The 21,667-nt window shown below is 49.5% G+C and overlaps 1 protein-coding gene across 1 annotated transcript in view; it reads left to right on the forward strand.

Annotated features, from left to right (window-relative positions):
* Nucleotides 1–4,663: 4,663 nt before the first annotated feature.
* ABL1 (ABL proto-oncogene 1, non-receptor tyrosine kinase) overlaps nucleotides 4,664–21,667 on the forward strand; it is a 92,831-nt gene continuing 75,827 nt past the window's right edge. Inside the window, exon 1 of the mRNA XM_049773988.1 lies at nucleotides 4,664–4,960. Coding sequence (XP_049629945.1) covers nucleotides 4,825–4,960 — 136 coding nt within the window. The 5' untranslated portion in view covers nucleotides 4,664–4,824. The remainder of the gene's footprint in view (nucleotides 4,961–21,667) is intronic.

Consider the following 21,667-nt stretch of genomic DNA (forward strand, 5'->3'; position numbering starts at 1 on the left):
TTCTTGAACAATGGCTTCTAGTTTTAAATCCTTAGGGACTGGGAGATAACCCAGAGGACAGGAGTGCTCTGGGTCCCATCTTCAGCACCCCATATGGTCCTTGAATACCCAGCTAGTATGGTCCTAAATCACCAGCTGTGCTCAGGGCTTCTTCCTGACTTTGTGCTCAGGGATCACAACTGGTCAGCTTGAGGGAGGGCACCCTAGAGGATACTGGGGATTGAACCCAGGTCAACCATGTGCAAGGCAAGCACCCTCACCGCTGTCCTATTGCTTTAGCCCCAAGGAAGCATTTTGCCTCCACATGGCCCTGAGTCCTAGCACCTGACGATGGTTGGCCCACGGGGCTTCAAGAACTGTTCATATGAGTTATTACTTCAAGAAAAGTATTTGAGTTCGAGTTTTTCCCACTTCTGTGTACAGAAAATAATTCACACAGGAATTAGAAAGAAAGAGAAAGAGGTTCCGGAGAGAGAGCTCCCAAGGCTTGTTTTTTATGTGTTCTATGCAGAGGGCCCAGGCTCAATCCCCAGCAGTATGATTCCTCCAAACACTGCTGTGGGGTGACTCTGGAGCATAGAGTCAGGAATAGTGCCTCACCTCCATCCCCTGCACCATTGGGACCAAGAAAGGCAAAGCCAGTAAAGGGCAGTGGAAATTCTAAAACCTGAAGTACCTGGTGGCCTGTCAGCCTCATTTTATGAGAGCACAGCTAAGTCAGTGAAGCCCAGAGTTGAGGATAGAGGCTGTAGCTTAATACTAGAGGACTTGTATGGGAAGGGCCCTAAATTGGATCCCATGCAAATAGAAAAGAGAAAAAAATGTTTGAGTTTATTAGTCCCAGATGAAAATTTATTATTGTACTTGATTTCCAGTTCTGTGCCTATGGGGTAAGGGAGATGGGACCTGGGTTGACCATATATAAGGAAAATACCTTACTCTATACTGTTTTTTGGGTCCCTGTTTTGGGGTGGTGGTGATGGTATGTATTCATACTTATTGGTGCTCATGGCTTACTCCTGGTTCTCTGTTCAGTGATTTTTCCTGGTGGTCAGAGTGCTGGGTGTTGAGCACAAGTTGACTACTGCAAGTGAGCTTACATTATCTACTATCTAGTATTTACTATCTCCATTCTACTATCTCTCTAGCTCCTGTCCTCTTTTTTTTTTTTAAAACAATGATGGGGATTAAACCCAGGGCACGAAGCATATGTTATATTGCTGACTCACATCCCTGGCCCCAGTTCTGAATCTGTGCCCAATTTTTCATGTTTCTAGTGCATTTCTTCTGAGTGCATAACTCTTCTGGAAGCCTTCATCTGAATAGCTAGTGCCATTTCTCATCCCATTTCTTATCCCACTTGAGATAAGAGAGCTTCAAGATCTCTGTGAGGCTGCAGTGGTTGGGCCCTGCTCAGTAGCTTATGGTCTGGGCTCCCTGGGTGATGGTCCTTGGCTTTGATTGGTCTAGTGAGAACACAAGGAAGAGACTGACAGATGGCACAGTGCAGTCTGGGCCCCTTTAGAAAAGAACATACGTGGGTCAGGCAGGTGCCTGTGCTGGGACATAAGGAGAATGAAGAGGTGGCCCTATGGTTTTAAAATTTATTTTATTAATGTCTTTTTTGGGGCCCACACCCAGCTGTGCTCAGGGTTCACTCCTGGCAGTGCTCAGGGACCATATGTGGTGCCAGGGATGACCCTGGGTTGGTTGCTCACAAGGCAAGACCCCATTCTGCTGAGCTGTCTCTGACCATTCTTAAGGTTGTTTGTTTGTTCAGTTGGTTGGTTTTTGGGTCATACCCGGTGGCACTCGGGTTACTCCTGGCTCTGCTCAGAAGTCACTCCTGGTAGGCGTGGGGGACTATATGGGATGCCGGAATTTGAACCTGTGTTGGTCGCATGCAAGGTGCCTTACCACCGTGCTATTGCTCTGGTCTGGTTGTTGTTTGGGTCATACCCGACAGTGCTCAGGGCTTACTTCTGGCTCTGTACTCAGGGATCACTGCTGATGGGGCTTAGGGGACCATATGAGATATCAGGGATTGAACGGTTGAACGGATTTCAAGGCAAATTCCCTACTCAAGATACTATTGCTCTGGCCCTCTGACCATGTATTTATATTTTGGGGAGCCATACCCAGCTGTGCTCAGGGCTGAGTTCTGGCAATGTTCAGGGGGACCATGTGGGTTCTTGGGGAGATTCCTTTAGCTTTTGTGCAAGGCAAGAACCTTACATGAGGTACTCTCTGACCCTTGTAGAACTTTTTTAGTGCAGAAAATGAATTACTAGCAAACTGGATGGTAAGCTGTGCTGGATGCTGGCTGGCCTGCTCACTCCACAATCTCGGCTTTTCTGGGGTCATACAGAGGATGACAATGCTACTGATACAGAGGAGTATATGTGTGTGTGTGTGTGTGTATAAACGGAAATTGGGTCATACAGAGGATGACGATGATGCTACTGATACAGAGGAGTGAGTGAGTGAGTGTGTGTGTGTGTGTGTGTGTGTGTGTAAAAACGGAAATTGGGTCATCAGAGGATGACGATGCTACTGATACAGAGGTGTGTGTGTGTGTGTGTGTGTGTGTGTGTGTACGTGTGTACGGAAATTGGAAGTGAGCTCTTTGTTTTTTCCTTTTGGTCACACCTGGCAGTGCTCAGGACTTACTCCCAGTTCCGTGTTCAGGGATCACTCCAGGCAGGTCTTGAAGATCCATATAGGAGATGGATCCTACGTTGGCAACCTGCAAAGCAGATGTACTGTTGTCTTTCTAGCCCAAGCTCTTTTTTCACGTGTGACTTAAATGCGATGTACAAAGGCGATTTCTTTATAATGAGTGAGCCTCCTTTTGCTACCAAAAAACAATAAATTTTATCAGTAAGTATACCAGATACTTTCCAGTGGTCTGTTTTGTGGCTAACTTAATTACATATATATATATATATATATATATATATATATATATATATATATATATATATATATATATATATATATATATATATATATATATATATAAAGGTGGACATTTGGGGCGGACTCCTGGAGCAGCACCAAACAGCTAAGTTTCTCCAGGACCTGGAGAAATGAATCTGCCCTTTCAAGAGAGCTAGCTCTGATCAAGGAAGTCCTCAACTCCAGTCCTAGAAAATCCAATCCACGATTTTCTCCTTGCCTGGCTCCTCTCCACCCTTACTCCCCGCGCTGGGAAGGCATTGGCCGGCTCAGCGCGAGGCCGGCCCGGAGTCCACCAAGCGAGCACCCCGAGGGCGGGACCTAGACTAGCTCCCGAGAGAGAGAGAGGGCCAAGAAGACGTCTCCCAAGGAGAGGGCCGGGCTCGGGGCGGAACTACAACTCCCGGCACGCCCCGCGGGCCGCACGGAGGCGATTGGCTGAGCGCGCCACAGCCTCTGGCCAATGGCACGGCGGGGAGCGACCTGACGGGCGGCCGGGAGCCAATGGCAGTGGAGAGGAGGCGGGCGCTTCCCCGCGACTCACCTTGCGCTCACTCGGAAGAGCCGCGCTCGCAGAGGGTCTGTCTGATCGGACCGGGCTCGGGTGGGCTGGGCCGGGCCGGGCCGGGCGAGCAGAACCGGCGGGGTTCGGCGGCGTTGCCCGAGAGCGGCTCGACGGGGGTCCCGGGGGCGCGAGGGCCGGGCCGGGGGCGGGGCCTGAGCCCGCTGAGGAGAGGCTCGTCATCCATCATGGCGGCCGCCGGGGTCGGTGTCTGGCCCTGAGAGGCGCCGGGGCCTGTTTTTGGGGTCCCAAGTAGGGTCCCCCTTCTCGGCCCATTACCCAGTCTCGGGGGGCTGTGACTGGGGGGGTCCCCGGCCGAGAACCCCCCCTTCCCGCCCGCCTGCAGGGTTCCCCCAGCCAGAGCCCCTGGGCCCTGACAGCCCTGCTCGACCTCCCCTCACCCTTGTACCTGGGACACCCCATTTCCCAAGGCACTAAGCTGCCCTGTCCCCACTCTCCCCCACTAGCAGCCGACCCAAGACCCCAAGTTCGACCCCAGACATCCCATTCCACCCTTTCAACAAACCCCACTTCACACCCACCCACCCGCCCTGGGCTCTCTCTCTACCCCCCCTCCCCAGTTGTGTCTTCACCCCAGTTGCTCCCACGAGCCTCATGCCCTGACTGACGCCCCCCCTCTCCAATGTCACCCCCGGCCCCCTGTGTCTCAGCCCAGCCCTTTGCAACTTGGATGCGAAGGAAAAGTCTGGGCAGGTTTCACCGGCCTTTTAAAAAGCGGCCTTCCAAAACAAGTTGTCAGGCATGAGGGGCTGACGCTGAAGTCGAGGTCTAGTCCAAGTCTGGACAGCTGCAGTTAACTGGGCTGGAAGTTTTGGACAAGAGAAAGAGGGAAAAGTGCCCCAGTATGCAGGAGCTGGTTGGTGTGGACACCCCTACTCTCCCAGCCCACTGACAAAGTGAAGTTGGCTGCTGGTGCTGCTGCTGCTTGAACAGAAGGGAACCGGGAACCGTCTCAACCAGCCAAAGACACCCCCTCCACCCTTAAAGAACAATCAAGAAACTTTGGGGATCCCCACAGCCATCACAGTATCTTCAACTTGATAAACTGCAGCTAAGAAGCAACCCTGTACTTGACACGTGCCCTCCTGGAAACTGTGCCCCCCACTTCCCTTGCGAGGATGGCACGATAGATAGACCACAGTCTCTGAGCCTGGGGGTGCCCTGGGGAATGTGACCTCTATACACACCCCCAATCTGCTGTGAATTCCCCTCCTGCTCAACTCCCTGCAGCCTTCTGGAGCAGCTGGGTAACTCCTCTGGAAAGGGGCGCTTATCCTTGCTTTATGGGGCAGCAGCCTGGAAAAGTTCTTGGGGACCAGCGAAGGCCAAGCTTGCCGGCCCTGCACTTCATCAAAGGAGCCGGGAAGAAAGAGGCAGCACGCCACGGAGGGACCCCTTGCAACGTCTTTGTAGAGCATGGTGAGTGTGGGCCCGCTTTGGGGGTCTGGGGTTCCTTCTGTGTCAGGATGGAGAGTGTGGGAGCCAGATGAGCCTGGAGAGTTTCTGGGACTTAGTTGAAAATCAATGGGCTAGAGCCATAGCACAGTGGGGAGGGCATTTGCCTTGCACACAGCCAATCCATGTTCGATCCCCTGCATTCCACATAGTTCCCCAAGTCTGCCAGGAGTGATTCCTGAGCACAGAACCAGGAGTAAACTCTGAGCACCACGAGGTGTGATGCCCCAAAACCAAAAAAAGGAAAAAGAAAATCACATCAAGGTGCCTTCCTTGCCTGGTTTTCTATTTTTCTTCTGTTTGCCCTGGGAAAAGCCAGTTCACACTTTTCTATACTGGGGTTCAGGATACCTCTGTGGACCTCAAAACCTGGACCTGGTCCTGCCCACCCCAGAAGGAACCTCATCTTGAAAGGAGCGTTTTTTTCTTCAAAAACCAAAGATGCTGCTTGAAGCTGCTGCCCCTGACCTTCTTGCTCCACAGCTAGACTTGGAAATACTCTCATGAGCTGTGTGAGGGGAGTGGCAAGGAAGGACTCAGCCTGCCTGGTGCAGGGGACCATGTAGGGTTTGATCTTTCCTGGACACCAGGATTCACCCCTGGCCCATTGTATGGTGCTTTCTTACCCCTCGTGCCTGCTCATATAAACATCTGGGGCAAGAAAAGGGTCTTGGGGGCCGGGAAGGTGGCGCTAGAGGTAAGGTGTCTGCCTTGCAAGCGCTAGTGTAGGACGGACCATGGTTCGATCCCCCCGGTGTCCCATATGGTCCCCCCAAGCCAGGAGCAATTTCTGAGCGCATAGCCAACAGTAACCCCTGAGCGTCAAACGGGTGTGGCCCAAAACCAAAAAAAAAAAAGAAAAGGGTCTTGGACAATGTTATAAATGTAGTTGGGATCTGCGTACTGGTGTATAGATGCTGTTTATGTGCAATAATTCTGTTGGTGGGGGGTTGGGTCACACCTGGCAGCACTAGGGGTTACTTCTGACTTTGCACTTAGAAATTGTTCCTGGCAGGTTTGGGGGGACCTTATGAGATGCCAGGGATGGAACCTGGGTTGGTCCAGGTTGGCCGCTTACAAGACAAATGCCCTGCCTGTTATGCTATTTGTCACTCCGGCCCCAATTCTTTCTTCTTTCTTTTTTCCTAACAGTTTTTTTTTTAATTTAGATTCTATGTCTTACATTGCTATTTAAAATTTTATTTTGGAGGGACCAGAACAATAGCACAATGGGGAGGGCATTTGTTTTGCGTGTGGACAACCCAAGTTCGATCCCTGGAATCCATATGGTTCCCAGAGCCAGAAGTAACCCCTGAGCGCTACTGGTGTGGCCCAAAAACCAAATATATATATATATGGCTAGGGGGACCATAGGGGATGCCCGGGATCAAACCCAGGTCCCTCCTGGGCAGCTGCGTGCAAGGCAGATGTCATACCACTGTGCTATTGCTCCAGCCCCAAGCTTCCATAGTTCTGTAAGTAGTAACTCAGTACTGAGATGTAAAATGTAATATTTTTTTGCACTCAAATCACAAAGGCCTTACAGCTCCCTTAGTGTGTGGTTCAACATGCTAAGGGCCAAAGTGTGATTTCACTTAAAAATGTCCTGAATGATGGAGCTGGAGCCATAGCACAGCAGGGAGGGTGTTTGCTTTGTGTGCAGCCGACCCGAGTTCTATCCCCAGCATCTCATGTGGTCCCTGAGTCTGCCAGGAGTGATTTCTGAATGTAGAGTCAGGACTGTCCAGGTGTGGTCCAAAACAAAACAAAACAAAACAAAAAAAAGAACGTCTTGATAGCACAAGATAGCACACGATAGCACAGTGAATAGGGCATTTGTATTGCATGTGGCTGACTCAGGTTTGGATCCTGGCAACCCATATGCACATAGCTGATCTGGCATCCTGTATGGTCCTCTGAGTCTGCTAGGAGTAACCCCAGAGTGTTGCTGGGTGTGGCTCCAAAACAAAAAGCAAAAATAAAAACCAAAAAATTAATGTCATGGATGGGCCTTAGCTATAGGACAGTGGGGAGGTATTTTTCTTACACATGGCCAACCTGGGTTTGATCCCCAGTACCCCTTATGGTCTTCTGAACTTTGCCAGGAGTGATTCCTAAGTGCAGAGCCAGGAGTAAACCCTAAGTTCCATTGGCTGTGGCCCCCAAATCAAATAAAAATAATAATTTAAACATACCTTGTTTGGAGCAGTAAAAGAACTGATTTTATTAAATTTTTTTTTGGGGGGTGGCACACCTGGCAATACTCAGGGATTACTCCTGGCTCTGTGCTCAGAAATTGCTCCTGGTAGGCTCAGGGGATCATATGGGATGCCAGGAATCAAACCCAGGTCTGTCCTTTCTGGATCGGCCATATTCAAGGCAAATGCCCTACTGCCATGCTATTGCTCCAATTCTGATTTTATTAATTTTTAACACCCCTCCCCCCACCTAATGGGATCACACCCACATGCAAGGCAAGCTCCCTACCCACTGTATTAGACCTCTGGCTCAATTTTATTCACTTTTGACACTTGAGTATATGTGTTTCAGTACTATGGAATGAGGAGTTACTCAGAGCACATTCATTTATTTGGGGTGGGGGCGGCAGAGTTTGGGCCACACTTAGTGGTGTGTAGGCATCATTCCCTGTGCTGCTCAGGGGTACATAGGTGTGCGGAATCAAACTCAGTCCAGGGCAGCCAGTGCAGTCACTCCTAACCCTCTGAGCTCACTCTCCACATTTGGAGGGGTGGTGGGCACAGCTGGTGATTCTCAGAGACTACTTGGCACCATGCTCAGAGACTGCCCCAGCAGTGCTATGGGCACCAGGGATTTGAACTTGTCCTCATACTCTGGCAAGGCTGGTACTGCTCTACACCAAGCCCCAGAAATCCTGTTTTATTTATTTTTATTTTTTATTTTTGGTTTTAGGGCCACACCCAGTGGTGCTCAGGGGTTACTCCTGGCTGTCTGCTCAGAAATAGCTCCTGGCAGGCACGGGGGACCATATGGGACACTGGGATTCGAACCAACCACCTTTGGTCCTGGATCAGCTGCTTGCAAGGCAAATGCCGCTGTGCTATCTCTCCGGGCCCCCTTTTTTATTTTTTGCAGGGGGAGGGTTAGGGTGTTTGGGGTCACTGCTGGTAATGCTTGGGGGAATTCTGCAGTGTTGGAGAGCAAATGTAAGTAAAGCAAACCCTCTGGCCCAGTAAACTATTTTCCACATCGGCATCAGCTGATCTTTCTAAAGTCAGTTTATATCCATGCAGATTAGATTAAAATTTTATGGTCATTGGTTTGGAGAATGAACCCCCACAGGCTTTGCATGCAGAAACCTGTGCCTGATGCTGGCACTGTATACTCTCTGAGCACTTCCAGAAGTGACCCCTGAGCATCAAGCATCACTGGGTATTCCCAAAACCCACCCATCTCCAAAAACGGGGGGGGGGGGGGGGGGAGGGGGGGCGGCGGCGGTTCTCTTTTAGGAGTTAGTAAAACAGGATTTGAAGCATTTAATACATTTTTTTAGTTCTTTGTTCCATAGTATCTCTTTCTGCTTCTGAACAAACATTTCTTTGTTTTATTTTATTTTATTATTTTGGCCATACCCAGTGATGCTGAGGGGTTACTCCTGACTCTGCACTCAGAAATTACTTCTGGCAGGCTTGGGAAACCCTACGGAATGCTGGGGTTCGAACCCAGGTTGGCCACGTGCAAGGCAAATGCCCTTGCTGCTGTGTTTTTGCACTGGCCCTGGCAAATAATTCTGGAGCTCACACTATATACCCCAGTAGCGTTTCTGTCTGGTGGGCAGAACGCCTGTCCCTACCCTCTTAGGCCCATCCAACGCTGGGCACAGGTTGGAGCAGGTATCAACCAGTGCTGGGAGGGCACAGGGATTGCCAGGGTTGTGATGTCATCAGGGATAGCTAGAGATTCCTGGGATCCTGGGGACATTGGGATGAAGGCCTGAAGGAGCCAGCTCTTGAAGGAATGGTTGGGGAAGCTGTGGAAGAGAGCGGTCGAGTCTGTCTGAGAACAGTACAGTGGAGCTGGAGCAGAGAGCATGAGGGATTGTGGGGAGGATCCTGCACCTTGAGGACCGGTGCCCCGATTTAGTCTTGGGCTTGTGGGGAGAGGAGGGTCCTGCCTTCATGAGCTCCCAGAATCACTGTATTCCGAGGAGACAGCAGCATTGTGACCTGCCCTCAGTGACAGGGAGGTGCTGAGGGACGTGAGGCTGCCCATTCTGCCTCTGGACGCCCATGGGCTGTGTTTGCTTCTGGATTCCCTGTGATATGAGGGAGGTGAGTGAAGAAAGATGAGAGTGCTCCTGAGGTTGGGGACAGATGATTGGCAGAATTATGTTTCTCTGAGGCCGGAGCGGTGGCGTTTACCTTGCACGTGCTAACCTAGGACAGACCATGGTTCAATCCCCGGGATCCCATATGGTCCCCCAAGCCAGGAGTGATTTCTGAGCACATAGCCAGAAGTAACCCCTAAGCGTCACCGGGTGTGGCCCAAAAAACAAACAAACAAAAAACCTGCAAAGAATTATGTTGCTCTTTGTGGGAATGGAGAGTAGGGGAGCAGTGGGCTGCTGGGTGTACGCTGTATCAGGATGGCCAAGCCTCCACCAGGGCAGTGGAGTCTAAGGGCCAGAAATCAGGGGGTCCATCCAGAGAAGAAGAACAGCAGGCATCAGATTGTACAGAACATTGGAAGCTGTGCGATTAGGGATGTTCCCTCTGTGAGAGGGTTCCTGAGCCCATCTCCTAGAGCAGTGATGGCTAACCTTTTTGAGCCCGAGTGCCCAAACTGCCACACAATGTCCGGTCCTCCCAATGGCCAGTTCAGCCCTGTTGCCAGGTGAGCTGCAAAGCAGACACCAGTACATTCTCCTCCCGCGTGCCAGCTGCAAGTCCTTCACGTGCCACCGCTGGCTCGCGTGCCATAGGTTCACCATCAAGGTCCCAGAGGTAACCATGGCATTTCACTGGTTTATGAAATGAGGGTGTGTGTGTGTGTGTCTGTGTGTCTGTTGTGTCTGTGTAGAGATCAAACCCAGGGCCTCATGTCAAGAAAATGTACTGGTTTATGAAATGAGAGGGGTGTCTGCATGTCTGTCAGTCTGTCTGTCTGTCTGTGTCTGTGTAGAGATCAAACCCAGGGCCTCATGCCAAGAAATGTTCTATTGCTCAACGACAGGATTTACTTTTTTTTTTTCCCTTTTTTTGTGGGGGTCATACCCGGCAGTGCTCAGGGGTTACTCCTGGCTCTATGCTTAGAAATTGCTCCTGGCAGGCTCGGGGACCATATGGGATGCTGGGGTTCGAACAATGGACCTTTTGCATGCAAGGCAAATGCCTTATCTCTGTACTATCTCTCCGCTCCAGGGGTTATATTTTGATATAGGATTGGTTCGAATTTTTTTGGAGGAGGTGAAATTCAGATTTTTGTGTGGAAATGGCTACTTTATTATGTTTGTTTTTATTTTGTTTTGTTTTGTTTTTTTGGGGGCCATACCCGACGGTGCTCAGGGGTTACTCCTGGCTGTCTGCTCAGAAATAGCTCCTGGTAGGCACAGGGGACCATATGGGACACCGGGATTCGAACCAACCACCTTTGGTCCTGGATCAGCTGCTTGCAAGGCAAACGCCGCTGTGCTATCTCTCCGGGACCAGGGCTTATCCTTGGCTCTGTGCTCAGGGATCATTCCTAACAGTGCGCAGGGGGACCATATATGGTACTGGGGGATCGAACCATGCTCAGCCACATGCAAATCAAGCACTCAACTCATTAACTCTCTCTTTGGCCCTCATCTGTGAGTTTTAAATCCTATTTCTCTGTTTTTACCCTAAGTTGAAAAGTTGTAGGTTTTAGGGGCTGGAGCATTAGGCACTTGCCTTGTAAGTGGCTGACACAGTTTTGATCCCTGATACCCTATATGATCCTTTGAGCCACACCAAGAGTGTTCCCTGAGCACAGAGTCAGGAGTGAGCGCTGAGTACTGCTAGGTATGGCCCCAAAAGAAAAATAAGTTTAGTAATGCTTAAAAACTGAAGCTTAAAAGTATTTTGTTTCTCTGGCTGGAGCAGTAGCGCAGCGGTAGGGCACTTGCCTTGCTGACTCAGGATGGAACTCGGTTCAATCCCGGGCGTTCCATATGGTTCCCCAAGTCAGGAGCGATTTCTGAGCGCATAGTCAGGAGTCACCCTTGAGCATCACCGGGTGTGGCTAAACAAAACAAAACAAAAAAAGTATCTTGTTTCTCTAGATTTCCTAATTTGGGGGGAGTGGGCCCACACAGTGCTCAGGGACCATGAGGGCCACTCATAGTAGTTCTTAGACAACAGTGCTGATCTGAGCAGTTCTGCATTCTTGAGGATTATCCAGGCCACTCCCCAGCAGTGTTTGGGACTCTCCAGAGCAGTATCCAGCAGTTTTTGGTGGACCAGGTGGTGTAGAGAGCAAACTGGGGGTCAGCTGCACCCTGGCATTCATTTTAGCCCCAGATTTCTCTTGGGTCTGTAGATTTCCTGACTTTTAAGTTTGTACATCTGTGTTCTTCTGAGTATCACTTAGTCACTTATACCAGTTGTTTTATTATGAGTTTAACTGAAAAATGCAAGGAATTGTTGGAGCTGGAGAGAAAATGCAGCCTTGCAACATGACCCACCTGCGCTCAATCTCGACATGATAAACAGTCCCCAGATCATTGCCAGGAGTCATCCTTGAGCACAGAGCTGAGAGTAAGCCTTGAGCACTGCCTGGTGTGGGTCCTCCCCAACCCTGTCAAAAATTTTGTTTACTCTTGGTTCAGACCTACTTCATTGCTTTCAGACCAAACCTTGTTGAAGAGAATGGGGCCTTCGAGCTCAGTGGTCCCACCTCTGAGCGGTTTTGGTCAGGTTGAGACCTTTCCACAGAGGATTCCGCTCAGCCAGGATCTTCTTCCTGTTTGCTTTGGTTTGGGGGCCACATTGACTGTGCTTGGAGGCTCCTCTTTTTTTTTTTTTTTTTTTGGGTCACACCCGACAGTGCTCATGGGTTACTCCTGGCTCTACGCTCAGAAATCGCTCCCGGCAGATTCGGGGGACTATATGGAATGCCGGGATTTGAACCACTGCCCTTCTGCATGCAAGGCAAACACCCTACCTCCATGCTATCTCTCCGGCTCCAAGGCTGCTCCTCTTGTTGCTCAGGGCCACTCCCAGCTGTGCCCAGATGACAGTGCAGTGCTGGAACAGACCCAGGTGCTCAGGGCAAAAGCTGTGTTCCAGTCTCTTGCCCTTGGCCGGGTTTCTAAAGAAGTGGGTAGTAGTAGTGGTGATCAAATCAGATTAACCTATACTTTCTCTCTCTCTCTCTCTCCCCCCCCCCTTAAAATTTGCTTGATTTTTGAGCCAGCCATACTTATTTGTCCTCATTTGTACAATATACTCATTTTTTACTCCAGGCCATTTGTGGTGCTGGAAATCAAACCTGGGTTAGCCTCATTTCTGTATTCTCTCTCTGGCCGCTTAACATTTATTTTAAAATTCAGTTTGTTTGGTTTTACTGTTTGCTTGGGTTTTTTTTTTTTTTTTTTTTGGTTTTTGGGCCACACCCGGTGACGCTCAGGGGTTACTCCTGGCTATGCGCTCAGAAGTCGCTCCTGGCTTGGGGGACCATATGGGACGCCGGGGGATCGAACCTCGGTCCGTCTCCTAGGCTAGCGCAGGTAAGGCAGGCACCTTACCTCCAGCACCACCGCCCGGCCCCTTGCTTGGGGTTTTTTGGGGGAGGGGGACACACCTGATGATGCTCAGTGGTTTCTCCTGGCTCTGTGCTCAGAAACCTCTCCTGGTGGTGCTTGGGGAATCATATGGAATGCCAAAGATTGGACTCATGGGGCCAGAGAGATAGCACAGCGGCGTTTGCCTTGCAAGCAGCCGATCCAGGACCTAAGGTGGTTGGTTCGAATCCCGGTGTCCCATATGGTCCCCCGTGCCTGCCAGGAGCTATGTCTGAGCAGATAGCCAGGAGTAACCCCTGAGCACCGCCGGGTGTGGCTCAAAAACCAAAAAAAAAAAAAGATTGGACCCATATCTGCTGTGTGCAAGGCAGGTGCCCTCCCCATTGTGCTATCATTCCAGCCCCTTACATTCAATTTCATCATTTTCTCTTTGGGCCACACCCAGTGGTGTTCGTGAGTGACTCTTGGTGGGTCTGCTGGTTGGAAGCGCCATATGGTGCCGAGGATAGAGCTGGGGTCCTGCAATCACAGCCTGCGCTCTGGCCCCTCAAGCGAGCTCGTCAGCCATATATATATTTGATCATTTTTGTCTGGCTGCTGTGTTTTCTGATTTGAATCCCAAGACTGCATTACCAGAGACAGTTTGCTCTAGCCGCACCCCTCTGTTCTTTTCATTCCACTACTCCCTCTGGAAAACCATGTTCCTTAGTTTCTTTTATATCCTCCCAGTGTTGCGTTTTGCAAATACATGGAAATAAGCATTGTTTATTATTTTTAATAGAGGAGAGCATATGCCATATTCTGCTGTACGTCCGTTTTTCTTCACTTAATGTATCCTTGGAATCTCTCCATATACAAATATGGAAATTACTGCTATTTCACAGTGTTCTACTGTTTTGGAAGTATGTTTTCAGCTTCTCCCAAATAACACATGTGGATTGTCTCCTGTCTTCAGTTCCTTTTAAGGAACGAGTGTGTGTTGGGTGCTCGGACTCTATGTTCAGGAGTGAACCCTGGAAGCCATCAGGGGACCAAAGGTTGTGCTAGGTAGGGGTTGACCTGGATTCAGCTGCATGCAAGGCCCCTGGGCTCTCTCTTCAGTTCTCATTCTCTAGCTCTTCCCAACAAAACTTACAAACTCTGGGGCTGGGAAGAGCATTTGCCTTGCATGTGGCCAACCTGGGACAGACTCAGGTTTGATCCCCGGTATCCCATAGGATCCCCTAAGCCTGCCAGGAGTGATTTCTTTTTCTTTTCTTTTCTTTCATATTTTATTTGTTTTTTTGTTTTTTGTTTATTTGTTTTTTTTGTTTTTGGGTCATACCCAGCAGCGCTCAGGGGGCTACTCCTGGCTCTAAGAAATCGCCCCCGGCGAGCTTGGGGGACCATATGGGATGCCAGGATTTGAACCACCATCCTTCTGCATGCAAGCCATACCGTTGTGCTATCTCTCTGGTCCTTTTTCTTTTTCTTTTCTTTTCTTTTTTCTTTTTTCTTTTTTTTGCTTTTGGGTCACACCTGGCAGCGCTCAGGGGTTACTCTTGGCTCCACGCTCAGAAATCGCTCCTGGCAGGCTGAGGGGGACCATATGGGATGCTGCCAGGATTCAAACCACCGTCCTTCTGCATGCAAGGCAAACACCCTACTTTCACGCTATCTCTCCCGCCCGCAGGAGTGATTTCTGAGTGCAGAGCCAGGAGTAACCTGAGTGCCGCTGGGTGTGCCCCCAAAACAAAACAAAAAAGCCTTCCAAACTCCACTTGTATCTTTGGACTTGAGCTGGCATGGGATATATTTTTGAAAATGGAGGTGCTGGGCGAAAGGGCAAAATGCATGTGTGACTTTGATTAGTACCAAATACTAGATGTCACTTAGTGTAAATCCCTATAAAGCAGCTGTCAGAAGTTAGTGTAGCTACTGTGCTGGTAGTTATACTCCTAGTTCCCTTCACTCGTGGTGTCCTGGTTTATACTCCCATGGCATTTTCTTGGAGCCTAACTGATAGGGTAAGCCAGGACTTTCACCAGGCTGCTAAGTGCCAAAGAGCATCTTTCATGGTTTGAATGGAGCTGCCGTATGAGTGAGGCCAAGCACTTCCTCCTCATGAAGGAGGTACAAAGTCCTGCTCCTCTAAGCAAGTGCCCTGCCAGTGCTTGGACTGAGGCCTGGGCAGGGCTGCCTGGTCAACCTGTCCCAGGTGTTTTCTACCCTACTGATACAGAGGTATTTCAGTGGAAGCCTATAGAAACTGCCTACATCTCACCCAGTCAATGAGAAGGAGCCAGTGAGGCTGGGGAGTTTTTGGTGGTGCCAGTGTGCTCATCCTTTTATTTTGGGGGTGGGGTTTGGGCCAGATACAGTGGCGCTCAGGGTCTCTTCCTGGCTGGATATTCATGGGTGCTTCCAGCATAGCTCAGGGACATTGTGCTGGGACTTTTTTTTTTTTTGGTTTAGGGCTACACCCCATCTGCGCTCAGAAATTGTTCCTGACAGGCTCAGGGGACCATATGGGATGCTGGGGATCAAACCCGGGTCTGTCCTGGGTCGGCCGCATGCAAGGCAAACGCCCTGTCACTGTGCTATCTCTCTGGCCCCTGTGCTAGGACTTGAGCTAGGGTTGGCTGCATGCAAGGCCAGTCATGTCAGCCCCTAAAAGATCATCAGTCCTCATTCTTTTCCTCTTTCCTTCCCTCTTTCCCTCCTTTTTACCTTTTTTGTTCCTTCCTCCTTGCTTACCTTCTTTCTTCCCTCCTCTTTTTCCCTTCATCCTTTCTTCCCTTCTTCCTTTCCTTCTTCCTTCTCTCCTTGTCTTCTTTCCTTCTTTCTCCTTCCTTTTTTCACCTCTTTCCGTCCTTTCTTCCTTCCTCCTTCCTTCTTTCCTTTCTTTCCCTTCTTTCCCTTTTCCTTCTTACCTTCCTCCTTCCCATTCTTCCTCTTCTCCTTCCTACTTTCCTTCCCTTCCTTTTTTCCTTTTCTTCTTTTCCTCCTCCTTTCTCTCCTTCCCTTCCTTTCTTCCTTATCTTTTTGCTTCCCTCCTTCCTTCTTTCCTTCTATCCTGCCTTCATTCCTTCCCTTACTCCTCTCCATCCTCCTTCCCTCCTTCCTTTCCTCCTTCCCTTTCTCCCTCCCTTCCTTTAAACAGACTTTACTTACAAGGATGAGAGCAAGAGGGAAAGGCCTGTTGCACCAGGCAGAGGGAGGGACACTGATTCTTTGCTTGAGTTTAGGCACAGGTATTCTGTATGAAGCCCACTGTAAGGAGAAGCAAGGCTTTTTCTTTCGTGGACTTCAGAGGAAGGGTCTTTGTTCCAGGGTCTCCAGGGGGGTAGCAGAGTCCAGTGCCTCGGAACAGTGTGCCCATACCTTTCCTTGTTGGCATCAGTCTCTGTTCCCTTCGGAAAGCTACGTGGTCCAACCTGGTCACTTCAGTTTTAGGAAAAATCAGGCCTTACCTCTTGCCAGGTACTGTTAACCATTGTTGACAGTTGTTCTTTCTCCGAGTTTTACGGATCTGGCAGACTCGTGTCTGACACAGCCCGACTCTCCATTCACACTGTCCACCCACTCCACATACTGCGTGCCGTGATGGACCACTTGTATGGTTAGTGTCGGGGTGTTCTTTTTTTTTTTTTTTTTTGGTTTTTGGTTTTTGGTTTTTGGGCCACACCCGGTGACGCTCAGGGGTTACTCCTGGCTATGCGCTCAGAAGTCGCTCCTGGCTTGGGGGACCATATGGGACGCCGGGGGATCGAACCTCGGTCCGTCTCCTAGGCTAGCGCAGGTAAGGCAGGCACCTTACCTCGAGCGCCACCGCCCGGCCCCGTGTCGGGGTGTTCTGACCAGCAGCTGGAAACTAGTATGCTCCTGGATTGGTAGCTGTGGCATCATTTATATGGCCTGGAAGTCGCATATGTGTGTGTCCGTGTGTGTCCTGGGGGTATTGCTGAAGAATGTCTTGGAAACCGCATGTTTGTTATGCTGGAGAAAGAGAGAGAGAGACAGAGACAGAGACAGAGAGACAGAGGCAGAGAGATAGAGACAGAGAGAGTGTGTGTGTGTTTGGGTGTGTATGCCGGGAAATATGTGTATGTATGTGTCTCTAAATGGGGGTGTGTTCTGGGGAATGTGTGTGTTTCTGTGTCTGTACCTGAATTGGCCACATATGAAGCAAATCCATTTCTGCTATGTTCTCACTCTGGCCCCATGGATACCCTTTAAAAAAAGTGTTCAAAGGGCCGGAGAGATAGCATGGAGGTAGAGCATTTGCTTTGCATGCAGAAGGACAGTGGTTTGAATCCCGGCATCCCCTATGGTCCCCCAAGCCTGCCAGGAGCGACTTTTAAGCGTGGAGCCTGGAGGAATCCCTGAGTGCTGCCGGATGTGACCCAAAACCAACCCCCCCCAAAAAAAAGTGTTCAAAAATGTTATAAAGGTTGAAAAGATAAACTACTACAGGGGTTAATACACTGCCTTGCACTTAGCTGCCCTGGTTTAATCCCTGGCACGGTGTTGAGTCTCCTAAGCAACACCAGGCCAGACTACTGAATTCAAAATTAAGACTTGGCCCTGAGCACCACCTTCAGGCCCACCTAAACCCCAAAATATTAAAAAAACTTGCTTTTTTATTGGGGGGGAGTCACACCTGGCAGTGCTCAGGAGTTCCTCCTGGCTCTACGCTCAGAAATCACTCCTGGCAGGCTCGGGGGACCATATGGGATGCTGGGATTCAAACCACCGTCCTTCTGCATGAAAGGCAAATGCTTTACCTCCATGCTATCTCTTCGGCCCGCTGTTCTGAACATTGGTACTAGTTATTGTGCTCATCCCACTCACATTCTAAATGGAATCAATTGATTTTTTATTTTGGTTTGGGGGCCACATCTGGCAGCTCTTAGGCGTTACTTCTGGCTCTGCACTTAGAAATTACTCTTGGCAAGCTGAAGTGGGGGGTGGCGTATGGGATGGTGGAATTGAACCCGGGCGAGTGGGCTGTGCAAGGCAAGTGCTGTGCTGTCACAAGGACTGGAATCTATTGTTTAGTGGATACAGTGGAAGGACAAATTCTCTCTGGGGGAAATTGTATCCTTTTGTGCTGGTCTGAGCTTATCCCACTAGCAGGTGAGAGAGCTTGTCTCCTGTGAGTTTATCTCCTCTCTACTCTCCTGATTTGGCCTTGTTCCATTTCTTTCTTTTCTTTTGTTTTTTTTTGGGGTTTTTTTGGGCCATACCCGGTGTTGCTCAGGGGTTACTCCTGGCTGTCTGCTCAGAAATAGCTCCTGGCAGGCACGGGGGACCATATGGGACACCGGGATTCGAACCAACCACCTTAGGTCCTGGATCGGCTGCTCGCAAGGCAAACACCGCTGTGCTATCTCTCCGGGACCCTTCTTAACATTGTCCCTTGCCCATCCTGTTGTCACTTAAACCACCTGCAGAGTGCTTCCTGGTCTTTTTGTTCATTCATTTCCCGTCCCTTCCCCCTTTGCTGTCCCAGTGACCCAGAGGGTGTCGCACAAACTTGGTGGTGATGTTCACATTCTTGGCTATAGTGCTTGCTCAAGGCTGGGCTCACTCACGAGAGCTTCTGTGCTTGAACACGTCTGCCTATGCATGGAGACCACATGCCCGTGGCATTGTGGAATCTCAGGCAGCAGCACTTAGGGCTGCTGAGACCATGAATGGGGGGAATGTGTGAAAGAATTGGGAATTCAACTTCTGGCCTTTCACTTGCAAGGATCCTAAAACCTCGAGTTTCCACTGATTGTCCAATAACTCTGGGTCATAGTAGAGAAAGCTCCTAACTGAAAGGCTTCCTATAGATGGGAAGGTGGTGGTGAGGATGGTGCTGGAGAGATGGTTCCGTGCCATTAGCAGCAGCTGGCACTTCACCAGATATGCTTTGATTTCCTCCGTATATGAGCTTGGTGCTTCTTGCCTGGAGGGGCCACATACTCTGATCCTGGGCAGTTGTTCTTCTTTCTATAATTTATTCCCCCCACTCGACCTCTTTTTTTTTTTTTGTTGTTGTTGTGGGGCCATGTAGAATCAAATAATTAACGATGGGGCTGGATGGCGATGGATTCCTTTCTGCCACCCCAGGCCACATGGCTCTGCAACTCCATCCAGCCGGCCGGGTTCCAGGCCCAGGTGAAATCACTCACTCACACGCAGGCTTCAGGAAGAATCATCTTTATTCATGCCCTAGCCACCACAGGTGTGTGGCCTATGTCAACCTTTCAAGCACAGCATTATTTTGCTAGCCCTGCATCTTATCTCCTGTTAGCCATCTTCCCTTTGGGCTCCATGCGGCCCAAAGATCCAAAAGCCGGCCAAGAGACAAAAAGGGCCGAATCCCTTTCGTCCCAGGCTTATCTAACTTTTTCCCAACCCCTCCCAGGAATGGGAGGTCTTGCAGGTAGGGTCACACCTATTATCCGGTTCCCTAGACCCCTCCCAGAAATGGGTGGGTCTTAGGGTACACCACAGGGCCATACCTGGCTGTGCCCAGGATTTACTCCAGACTCTGCCATCAGGGATCACTCCTGGCATGCTTGGGAGACCTTGAAGAGCTAGGGATCGAATCTGTGTCACATTCCCCACTGTATTATTATTACTCCCATCCCCATTTATATATTCTTCAAGACAAAGTTGAAGAACTTCTTTTCTTATCTATTCCCATTTATTCAGGACAAGTCCTTGGTTCCTGTTGCCTGTTTAGCACACTTGTTTGTTTTTGGGTCACACCCAACAGCATCGCTCAGGGTTACTCCGGTTCCGCACTCAGAAATCACTCCTGGCAGGCACGGTGGACCATGTAGAATGCCGGATTTCGAACCACTGTCCATCCTGGATCGGCTGCTTGCAAGGCATACACCCTACAGCTGTGCTATCTCTCCGGCCCCCTAACACTCAGTTTTTAAGAATTTTGATTATTTTTTTCTGATTTTGGGGTCAAATCTAGTGGTGTGCAACGATAACTCCTGTCTCTGCACTCAATATCCCTCTGGCGAGGCTCTCAGAGGTTACAGGGATCAAACCCTAGTTCTGTAGTACAGTGTCCTACCTACTCCAGCTCTTTATTATTATTTTTGTTTTATTTTTGTTTTGGGGCCATACCTGGTGGGGGTGCAGGGGTTATTCCGAGTACAGTAGTTTTCCTGCTCCTTTCTCAGTCTCCTTAGGATTTATTTATGAGTCTGTTGCATGGAAGATGGGCTGGAGAGACAGACATATTTGGGGGTTAGTTCTGAGCTGTAGGGGCCCAGAAGAATTGCTCAGCTTCTGGAAGGCCTGCCTGGCCCCCAGAAGGCAGCAAGTTCGGTCCCCAGTGCTGGCAGCTCTGCTCTGTGGTGGGTCTTTGGCAATTCCAGGCTCACTGCAGTGCCACCAAGTGCCACCCCCAAATGAGCACCACAATCTGAAGTGCAGCTGCCTCTCCATACAATTAAATGTGCAAGCACTAGAGCTCAGTGAGTGTGCGCAAACCCCGCCCCCCACTACAGTAGTAACAGCAGCCATGCCACTGCCAGAGAGAGGATGGAAGGGCCTGGGGCATTAGAAGTTCTAAGCGGGGTGCATGTCCACATGTGGAACCCCAGATTTAGTTCCTGGCCCCACATGGTTCCTGATTACCCAGTGGAGAGTAGTTTCCAGGCAACCATGGGGTGTGGCTGCAAAACAGAAGGGGGGGGGATTAGGATAAAGGTAGTTCTGAGTCTGCTATGGGTGTGGGTTTGCCCACAGAGATTAGAATTCCAGAGGAAAGGAAAATATCAGTTCTTCCTCATTAGAGGGCTTCACTGTGTCTATAAATGCCTACGGAATTGTCTATTCTGCAGTCTGTGGATTTTCCTTTATGTGGTTGTGGCAGCTACTTTCCTCCTGCCTTAGGGAGTCTGTTCATATAAAGGAATTTGAAATAAATCTCCTGTGTCTTTGAGGAACCTTGATTGGCTGCATGCAAGGCAAGCGCCTTGCTCACTGTATTATCTCTGGCTCCCTAAATAAATAATTTATTTATATTACTTTATTTAAACCTGGTGGTCTATAAAGTTACAAAGTGGTTCGTCATGCAGTTATTTCTGGTATTCAGTGTCCTAACACCAAACCCATCATCAGTGGTGACATTCCCTCCACCATTGTCTTAGTTTCCCATCCACTCCCAAGCCCCTCGGCAAGCACAAAATAATTTAGTTTAAATTGCATGTTACAGAGCCAGAACGATAGAACAGTGGTAGGGCGTTTGCCTTGTACTTGGCCTACCCGGGACAGACCCAGGTTCGATTCCCGGTATCTCACATAGTCTCCTGAGCCTGCCAGGAATGATTTCTAAGCACAGAGCCAGGAGTAACCCCTGAGCACCACCAGATGTGGCCCAAAAACCTAAAGAAATAAACAAATGTTTAAAAGAAATAAATTGCTTGTTAGAACTAAGTGGCTAATGTAATTATCAAAAAAAAAAAAAAAACTTCAGGACCAGAGAGATAGCATGGAGGTAAGGTATTTTCCTTGCATGCAGAAGGATGGTGGTTTGAATCCCAGCATCCCAGATGGTCCTCTGAGCCTGCCAGGAGCGATGTCTGAACATAGAGCCAGGAGTAACCCCTGAGTGCTGCTGGGTGTGCCAAAAAAAAACCCAAAAAAATTTAAAAAAAAGAAACTTCAATAAAAGAAAATTTGTGAGAATTGTTATATCTTCCAATAGGGTCATTAGGTCCTTGAGGGTTATTAAGTTGCTTACTGCTAGCTAAGACTTCTGTGTTGTATTTGTTGAGTTTAGTTGGCTTCTATGTTACTTTCCCATCTCATTTGATGTGCATCTACTGGGGTACCAGTATAGCGGAGTTTGGAGGTCTGGTCCTATGAGGCTATGTGGCTATGAGAGTGGGTGTGGCTTCTGGGGTTTCTGGAAATACGGATGGGGGAGACTG

Source organism: Suncus etruscus, chromosome 5 (genome assembly GCF_024139225.1).
Source record: "Suncus etruscus isolate mSunEtr1 chromosome 5, mSunEtr1.pri.cur, whole genome shotgun sequence".
NCBI lineage: Eukaryota > Metazoa > Chordata > Mammalia > Eulipotyphla > Soricidae > Suncus > Suncus etruscus.